At 30.9% G+C, this 10,679-nt stretch overlaps 1 protein-coding gene across 1 annotated transcript; it reads right to left on the bottom strand.

Annotated features, from left to right (window-relative positions):
• Positions 1–5,773: 5,773 nt before the first annotated feature.
• LOC134724964 (uncharacterized) lies at positions 5,774–9,681 on the bottom strand. The gene is made up of 4 exons (XM_063588387.1): positions 9,585–9,681; positions 9,267–9,306; positions 7,230–7,423; positions 5,774–6,173 (listed from the first exon to the last, which is right to left on the bottom strand). Exons 1-4 carry the CDS (start codon positions 9,670–9,672, stop codon positions 6,076–6,078), a joined length of 420 nt encoding a protein of 139 aa, XP_063444457.1. The 5' UTR covers positions 9,673–9,681; the 3' UTR covers positions 5,774–6,075.
• Between the last annotated feature and the right edge of the window lie 998 nt (positions 9,682–10,679).

The raw sequence follows: 10,679 nt of genomic DNA, 5'->3' as shown, positions 1-10,679 counted from the left end.
TGATATAGAAGCTACGATTTTTCGTTAAAGTAATATTTAAGGTTCTTAAAAAGTACCTTTTGCAGATATCAAGCCGATCAGAAAATCGCAAAAAAATCATTTGAATTGTGATTTTCTGACACTGTACGCAGACAAATACCCCCAAAATGGGTCTTAATGCAGTTTAATCTTATCAAAATAGATGTAAGGTGTGTTTATTATTAATGTTCTGATGTTCTGAATCACAAATCGACAAGCTTTCATTTAAACCATTACAACTGAAATTTCCATTAGAAATAAAAAAAAAGTTAGCATGGGTGTACTGAAAATTCGACATTTTTTGAAAACGACCCATATATCTTAGGACATGTCTTATGATCCTCTTATGCCTATGTATGGACTTATCTTTATTTGATGAATTTTAATTGTGAGTGTCCACTTTGAAGGCAATAGTAAAATACTTTCATTCTAGTTGACACTAAAAGACATAAGAGGATATCCAGGATAGATGTGTCTACAAATAAAATTGAAAATTGAAATTGGGTATGTGTCTAACGACAAACAACCCGCAAATGGAGCAGACAACATCCAAAGGCTACAAATAAATGCTTTCAAAGAAAAGGATATATATTAAAAACATCAAAATAACATTCGCCTCATGCAATGATATTATAGTGTAAAAACAAAACGTGAGTTATATATTTACCTAAGTCATGCTGAAGGCCAACAATGTTGAAGAATAGATCCAAAGATATTGATATAAAGATATATTAGCCTATTTATTGTTGTTCTTTATGCATTGGTGAATTTAAATGTATATTTTACTTCTTTAAGATTTATTTTAAATTTTGTACAAGTTAAAACCATTTTTAAGCAATATGTTGTACAGGTTATAACATGTATGGGGTACTTTTGTACATGTTATAACTTGTATTTTTGCATCATACAAGTTATAACATGTACAATATTTTTGTGCATGTTATAACCTGTACAAAATCGCAACTTGTACACGACATATATATCTTTATTCTCATAAACCAAAAATCCATGGTACAGAGATAATATAAACATTTATAATATAACATACAATGTATAGTCAGAATTAATACAAATGTATGATCTTCAACTGGAAAAATATTTCCAGTTACATGTAATATACAAAACACATTTTGCATGTCTAAAATATTATATAAAAAAATATTAAACAATGTTTCCCCTAAGAGTCCAGCTGTTTATTAATCAGTCTGATAAATTTGCATAAATGATTCAACATACTGATGTTTCTAGTATTCATCAAATCATGAAATTTCAATATGTTTGGTCTATTTAGATAATATGGTTTCAATTTTTTTTCTCTATCATGATTAAAATTCGAACATTTAAAAATATAGTGGAATTCATCCCCAATATCTCCTGAATTACATAGTTTACAATTTCGATTTTCTCTAGGTACATTTTCCACCTTCCAGTTTTAATAGGAAGTTTATGACTGAGTATCCTGAATCTACAAAAAGTAATAATATTTTTATCATCTAGGATCTTAAAATAGTTTTCTCTTTCAGCATTATCTTTGAAAAGACGATAATTAATTGCTTTTGGCGATTCTAATAAGATAGAGTGCCAATTTTGTTTGAATTGGTCCACAACACTAACTTTAACCTTATGATATAACCATGTTTTACTAACAAAGTACTGTGCATTCCAAACATATGACAGTCCACAGCTATCAAGAACAGATTTTATATTATTAAGCCATGGGATACTCATCCCATACTTTTTATATGCATATTCAGTGGGATTTCCAGTGACACTAGAACAATAGAAAAGTCACTCTTCTTATGAAAGAGATAGAAAAGGTCTAAAAACAGGAGAGACAATTTACGCATAAAACCCGATATGCATAGGGATGAATATCTCTTAAAACACAAAACCATTATATAACTTTTATACAACCACTATAAATAAAGTATATGTTAAAGCTAAATGTGTTAATATATGATTTTTTAATTGCCAAACATGCTGTTAATTGAACAACCTATTGTTCAACATAGGGGGGTGTAAAAAACTGCCACATTTGACTGCATATTTTTCTTTTTTTTTGAAAAAAATATATATCAAACCTTAATAATGTAGCTTTCTGGGTATCCAATTTTTAACGTGTTCCGAAATGTAGTTTCGTCACAAGAATTTTTCAAAGTTGTGTCATTTTGTCTATATGAATGTCGGTAAATTCGTATGATCGAGCACACCGACAAGTATATCGTTGGGACAACTCGATATAATGTAATCAATATACGTGAAAGATTACCTAATGTGAAGTTTATCAAAATCATCATAACATAATTGATCAACACATTATGTTTGAACAACATGAGTCCTACAATATAAGATTTAAAGGTGCATATCATTTACATTCAACGTTTTTATTGGATTTTATTTTACTACAATGTAACTTCGAGGTTTAACGTTGATAGTAAAAAAAATCCCAGAATTTTTTTGAATGATATTGTAAATGATATGAACCTTCGAATTCTTGTAACATCGGAATAGAAAATATGTGATCCGAATTAACCATGCACGTGTGTTACAGAAGATTATGAACTTTTATGATGTACAGGGATTAAGGGTTTTTCTTAAACAATATTATGATCCCAAATTTGATGAATTTTGTTGGCAATACTTTAATATACACACTACATATAACAAAGTATATATTAAATCTCAATGTATTATTATTAGGAAAAATGTTTGACTCTGTAAAAAAAAAATCTTCCCCCTCCCCCGTATTGCATGTAATGGTTTAAACCTAAAGGATTCGCACTAACTGCCTAAAAGGGGTCCGCTCCAGTCTTGAATCAGTGATTTTGTTTATTATAAACAAAATATTGTCTCACACTGAAAGGGGCAGCCGGGCAACATGCACAGCCCGGATTGTCAAAAGAACTAAGATTTACAAAAATGATTAAAAACAAAAACCATCAGTTGGACAATCTTACTGGAATCTGATTATCTCTACTGATAAATAATGCAACACTAATGACACATTTAAGTTTTGGAATGATTTTATTCACAAAGAATGTTTCTCATTGGTATACATTTCTATGCTCTTGTCTTTTCAGAGTTTATATTGGAAATTAAAAATTGCTGCATGAAAGAATGATTTTATATGTATGAGAATCATTCCATAAAATATCCGTTTGATATCCTTTCAATGCATGACACTGTCTAGTGGTTTTTCTGCCACAATTACAAGGAAAACCCGGCTAAACTTGTGCTAAATCAAACACTTGAATCTTACATCGCTATTGATGTTAAGCAATTATTTAAAGGGCCATCCGGAACTGTTGGGTTTTATGACAGTCTTCCTTCCATACACACCATCGCAAAATAATTTGAACATTCAATTAGATGATTATAATATTATTTGGCAATCCAAAGAGAACCTGAAAACATCAGACCACAATAAACAGAGACCCCAAAAAAAGCCAATTATACTTTACAATGAAATGTCAAATTAGTGTCAAATCATCTTTTGGCTGTCGACAAAAAATAAATAAAATCTAAATTTCGTAGCATTTTACCCCCCTTTTTTAACTGAATTTGTTCAAGGTATGGCGGTTTAACCCCTTTTCAGATTTCAGTATGTCATGTTGTATATCTTTTATAAATTAGATGAATTTCTAGCAAGTTTCTACGATATTCTTTATCATTTGACAAAATACTATGCATCTGAATTAAATTGTTTACTATTTGAAAAAGCGCGCCTTCTTTTACTTTAATTTACTTCCCTTTATTTCACATAGCAACAAATATTAAAAACTGCCACATTTGACTGCATATCAATTTTTTTTCCCAAAAAAAATATATGTCAAGCAGCATAATTAACTTTACAAATTGGGAGAAAATCAAGATGTTCCGACTATAGGTTAGTATTTAAAAAAAATAATGAAAGGTTGGCATGATTCCAGGTTTGAACCCTGACGACACTTAAAATCGAAAATTCACTTATTTACCTATCATATGAAGATACGATGATGTGATAAACTTAACAATTAATAATTTACCTGGTGCATTATCATATTCACATTACGTTGACACGTCTCAGTTCGTCTGTGTTAGCTCATTTCAAGCTCGTAAACAATGTACACAATTTTCCGCTATTCTTTACCGATTACCTCTAGTCAGAAGAGCCCACTGTTTACAGGGGCGATAATATTTTGACACCAGTTCACGCACTGTATTTATACAAAATAACAGGAAGTTTTTCTTGCTTTTCACACATAAGTTTCGACCAGTAATTTAAAATCCGCAATTTGATATCAATTTCCAAAGGATATCTCCCAAGTTCTCCATAAATCATGAAATCTGGCGTTGACTTCTTTACATTTAACAAAATTTTACAGAATTTAAGGTGGACCCTTTCAATAATAGAATTATTGCCCACTCCCCAAACTTCACTTCCATACAATAAAATAGGCTTGACAATTTTATCGAAAAGATCGATTTGACATTCTATAGATAAATTATGCTTTCGACCTTTGCGGATAACATCGTACATAGCGTGTGTGGCTTTTTCTGTTTGTGCCTTTTTTGCCTTAGAAAAACTTCCTGTTCTAGAAAAAATAACACCAAGGTACGTAAACTCATTCACAATTTCTAAAACAGTATTATTATATTTAAATTCTATATTTGATAATGGTCTACCTTTTGAAAAAACTACAATTTTACTTTTATTTACATTAACCTTCAATTTCCAAAGTTCACAATAGTTATACAAAGAGTCAAGCTGCTTCTGTAGGTCATCTTTTGACTCTGCCAAAAGAGCTGTGTCATCTGCATACATAATCAGAAACAATCTTAAATAGTAGTCTAGCTCAATTTCTATATCATCGGATACTGTTTTTAACCCTTCTACATCTTGTTCTTTTAAAAAATGTTCAAGATCATTAATATATAGAGAAAATAATAAAGGTGAGAGGCTTTCGCCTTGACGTACACCGACATTACAAGGAAAATACTCTGAAAATACACTACCATAAAAAATTCGAGATTTTATGTTACTATACATATTTACAATGGTATCATACATTTTTCCACTGATAAAATTCTCCAAAAGTTTTTGCCATAAACCAGATCGCCAAACTGTGTCAAAGGCTTTTGCAAAGTCTATAAAAGCACAAAAAAGTTTTTTCTTTCGCATCTTCAATAGTTCGAAAGAATATGTAGGACAAAAATACTATCTGTGGTTGAGTAGCCTCTTCTAAATCCTGATTGATTTTCATTTAACAATAAGTAAGTTTCCAAAAAAGTGGATAGTCTTGAATTCAGAACTGATGTAAATAGCTTTCCCATGCAGCTAAGAATTGTGATAGGTCTATAATTTTCTGTTTTTTTTGTATCACCTTTATTTTTATAAAAAGGAATAATGTTACCAACTAACCATGCTTCTGGAATTTTACCGGAATCGAAAACAATACGAAGCATGTTTTTAATCCTTAATCCCGCTTTTGGCAAAACGCGAATTAATATTGTTTAATTAAAAGATATTTGATTGGTTCATTTTCCGTATGTCAATTAGTCTTTTGAATTTGTATTTTATATTTGTTTTATGTTGTTAATCAGTTATGTTTTGATATTTGAAATATATGGATGTGAAATAAATATGTAAACTTTCCAAAGACTTGGACTTTATCTAAACTACCGATAGTTTTCCCCCGAAACTAATGAACACGAAAGAGGTGACCAACAACCTGGTCATACTAGCATAAGCCTCAACTAAATGAATCAGATTTCCAATTAATGGATTAAGGCTCACAATAGTTCCGGTTAATCTTTAACAGAGTTCAAAGATTGATGGATATCTTCATTCCTTATATACCTAAAGAAAAATAAAGGGTTTTAATAAAAAAAAAAACGCATTACCAAACATCCTGTTGATATAAGATCTTTTATATCTTAAACCAACTGAAGTCTAAAATTTAAAACCCGGAATGAAACAAATGTAACAATTAGTTAGACCTTTTATGACATTTATTTTAATACTTCGTAAATATATAATAATTCAATAAAAATCCCCTCTGAGTCATTTAGAAACTGTTAGACATAACTTTCTTCTCTTCTTAAAAGTCTGGGTTTCTTTTTGTAAGGCAATGGGTCGTCTCCTTTCTTCATGAAATCTCTTCTCGGTGCCATACCTAAAACATACATGAATATTAAATTCAATTTAATTCAAGTTAATACATTTTGAGAGAATATAATGGTATGAAGTCTATAATATTTTCCTAATTTTCATTGTTTTCATATTGTTTTCACTTGGGAATAGGAGGAAAATCTGTGATAACAAAGGATTAAACTGTACAAACATTTTTTAATCAACTGTTAATTGACCAGTGTTTTTTTTTAATTAGAACAAGGATTTGTATAGTTCTAACTATACAAATCCTTGATTAGAACAAGTAAAAAGTTATTTTTGCATCTGTATGAATTCTGGTTTTTTTAAACAAAATAAATATGAAAGAAATTAAAATAAATATAAGTAAATTATCTTATTACTTTTATAACACAAATTCAACTGTAGATTTAAGCAGCATAATGCAACACAAATTATACAATAGCACTAAATCAAATCACACATTGTAGCACACACTTTAGACAATCACTGTTTACAAGTTTATTAAAGTTTGTCAATCTATTCCACGTGAAGAAGGTATTGTACCAATTATGTTATGCTTTTTTTTTTAAATACAGGTAAATCTTAGGTGAAATTCTAATTAACCTTGATTGTTATAAAAACAAATTATTTATCAAAACATCTATTGTTATTTGCAAGTGGGAATAGAAGGAATAGTATTTTTAAAAAGTGGGAATAGGAGGAAGACACCGTTACGGGTTCTTCGAAATTGAAAAAAAAGATGGTAAAATGACAATCCTAAATTCATGTACAGTTTTCCAAACAAATTTTTAAGTGGTCTGATGTTGTTTTTTCAAAGATAATAATGTTTGCCAAAGATTCAAGACAAAATTAAGAAAATAAGTGAAAAACACTGGGAATTGGAACCCCGCACGTGGCAGCACGTTCAAATCCAACTTTAATATACCAGGATTGTTAGTGTCCTGCAGACGGTCAGTTATTTTCTCCAAGAAAGCGATTTCCTTCCACTAGAAATAGATTATAACGCGGAAAGTGCTGTTAAACATAGGTTATTCAATCGAACACACCATACAAGTTACAGAAATGATATTTGTCTTACTTGTAATGACAGCGTGTTTTGGTGTTGTTGCCTCACTAAAACGTGAGCGTACATCTAGTGTCTTCAATTCTGTCATATCCTCTTTAGGCTTCTGTAATCTACAGCACCAACAGAGTACATACAATGAAATCACAACAATGGCTAGGAATATTCCCAAGACGGTTCCGCCAATAATATAATATTTCAAACCAGCACTGAAAAAATCAATTTAAATGAAATTATTTCATGATTATCAAAAAAAACAAAACAACAATTGTTTGCATATTCGAATTAAATTATAGATTATAAATAAAACTACTAGACGACATTTCAGTGTCTTTTGATAGAGGCCGTCTGTAGTTACCGTATATACATGCATTTAGTACACTTACACTTAAGTATAAATAGGAAATCAGACGATGCTTTCAATAGACCAATCTAATGTCTTTCAAAGATTAGTTTATGTTGCTCATAAAAAGAATGGAGGCTTCTTTGCTTTATTGGTATCAAAATACGAAAAAAAAAAATTCAAATAGTAAAGCAGCATAAATGTCCCTAATATTGTATTATATTAGTAATTCATATCTTTCTTATTATTTTTGGTTTTTATATTTTATTAAATATATCTCTAATAATTTGAATATCAATTTCTATGTAGATGTTTCTTGTAGTATGCATCTCTTGTCGGTGGTTTGTATTCATGTTTTAGTGCCAGCCGAAGCCCGACTCCGGGGGCGTAATTTTCTTGCTGTGTTAGAGACCCATTTTTAATCTTCTGCTGTTTTCTGCTCGTTGGTCGGGTTTTGTCCTTTTGACATATTCCCCACACTATTGTCAATTTTATTTGCTGCTTGTAGACTTGTGTGAAATAAGACCATTCCCTTTACTAAGAAACTAGTAAGAACTTAGTTGATCCCGACAAAAAGTAAATCACTACAGGCTATTTGTTAATTTGTGTTGCACAAAAAGAGCCAACAATATGAAAAATCGATTGTTGTTTGTGCATATGTAACATCTAGAGGCAAAAATTTCATGTATTATCATCTACAATAATTCCAATAAGTATAGGTTCCCCAAAATGTTCGGCCGGATGTATGGTATGGCATTTTGACTGCGACATGAACTTGAAAGTTGGGGATTGTTTGATAGGGTATGATAGTGAGAACTTGGCCACCTACAGACACCCCTTTGCAAGAGTTTTTATTTCACACAAAGGAAACGTGACACTCCGTTTCTTTTAAATTGGTTTTGGAATTAACGTTTCCATTTCGATCAGACTTGACTGAGTATTTATACATTCCTCAAAGCAAAGTAGATGCCCCCTCTTTAACATGTTATATGGTTTTGCTGTCGGATGGTTTAAGCCTATGGTTTATCCTATTTTTACACCTCGATGATATCCTTTGGGTTCCAACAAGAAGGACAAAATCTTCGGACTGGCATAGCAATCTGATGTGTGTTGCTCGCATAGCAGATTTCATATTTATCAATACTAGACTACACAGTGTGCATGTGGTCAGTCAGGAACAGCGAATACTTACATTTCCAAAGCAGTTGATTTCACTTCTTTATATGTTCGCATGTCTCTGTAGTTCACTGCACATAACCAATTTAGAAATAAAATACTGTATGACTGCCAATGAGACAACATCCCTCCAAGTCACAATGTGTTAGAAGTAAACCATTGATAGGTCAAAGTAAAAGTAAGGCCTCCAATATGAATCATTGGCTCATGCAGAACAGCAAGCCCCAACATGACTGGTGTATTTCTAGCCATTCAAACAGGAAAACCAACAGTCTTATCTATATGAAAACGATATATAACCCACATCAACAAACGACAACCACTGAACAATAGGCTGCTGACTCCTGACAAACAAATTTGTCAATTTGAATTGGTTCGGTCCTATACTGTACTACTGTTACCAACACTACGACTTTTAATACTTTAAGTGCTGTCGCTTTTTTTTATAACAGGTAATAGAATAATATATGTTACGTCTCTTTTTATTCCATACTTACGCATGAAATTGCAGCTTTTCATATACAAATACTTACTCAGGATCAAGTTTAGTCGATTCAACGAGTTCAAAAAGCCCTGAAAAAAGAAGAAGAAAGAGTAAAGGCTGACTACATATTTTAATAATCATTATATTTTCATTCATACAATGTTCATTAGCAGTAATTAGATAGGTCAACATGTTTGTAGAAAAGAATCGTTTATCCAATGATATATATATAATACATTTGTATTATATGTCTTATATGTTTCTAATGTATGAAAAAAATATCTGACTATGAGAATCACCTCATTTGAAAAACTGTTTTCTTTTTTTTTTATTTAAAAAGTTAACAACAATATGAATTATACATTACCTATGGTCACTACAGATATTAATATCAACAACGATTGGGAAGCCATTTTGAACAATTTACTATATTTAATTTTGTATACTGACACCATATACGCATATTATTATTTGAAAGCAAAACATAACGGATCACTTCAATTCATTGTTTTAAAGTGTTAGTTTTCACGGTCTATAAACAAAAAAAACACACACAAAAATCAAGACATTAAATTATTTTGATCCAATCTGTTCGGCTGTCACACATAAGTGAGAGGTTTAGGATAGATATAAAACCTGGCTTAACTCATATTTTTTTACATAAGGAAAATGTCTGTACCAAGTAGGGACTATGAGCCACAGTTCTTTTCTATTCGTTTGATGTGTTTGAGCTTTTGGTTTTGCCATTTTGTTAAGGGCTTCCCGTTTTGAATTTTCCTTCGAGTTTTGTATTTTTGTAATCAGGGCATTTTATCGGAAAATAAAAATAATTAATACAGTAACGAGCTCTTTAGGTAAAATGTCTGCGAGAATAAAAGTTCAAGCAATATTATACACTTATTTAATTGGTGAGGGGACATTTATTGTCCCCTGAGACTCAAATTATTTCCCGATGCGAAGACAGCCAAGAGGCCCGAGAACACATTTATTTCGTAGTGCATTTGTTTTAGACAATAAATTCAAATTAAAAAAAATCGAACCTGCTCTTTCTCAAAAAGATTTTTACAGTGTAGTGTACTACCTGTGAGACAATTACTATCAAAATTATAGAAACTTCTACCAGCTCTAACTCAAAATATTGACAATTCTGTGTTAAGGGGGTGTAAAATTCAGTTAGACAGCTTCAGACGTGATAAAATTTGACCTTTTTGAACTGGACCAAATCACTACTTAACATAAAGATTCAGCACCCAAAATTTTTTAAACATGTAATTACATCCCCCTACTTAATATTTCAAGAAATCAATTGGGAAACTGTATACAATAAAACATGCAAGTTATACACTGTTTACACTAGAGCCTGGTATACATTTGCTTTCAATATTTCCTGTTAATGGAATTTAATCGCTAACTAGTTTCTTAAACTATTTACCGGTCAATAGTATTTTATGGAAAAATGTTT

Source organism: Mytilus trossulus, chromosome 1 (genome assembly GCF_036588685.1).
Source record: "Mytilus trossulus isolate FHL-02 chromosome 1, PNRI_Mtr1.1.1.hap1, whole genome shotgun sequence".
NCBI lineage: Eukaryota > Metazoa > Mollusca > Bivalvia > Mytilida > Mytilidae > Mytilus > Mytilus trossulus.
The sequence above is the reverse complement of the archived record's forward strand: the minus strand, read 5'-3'. Positions and strand labels throughout refer to the sequence as shown.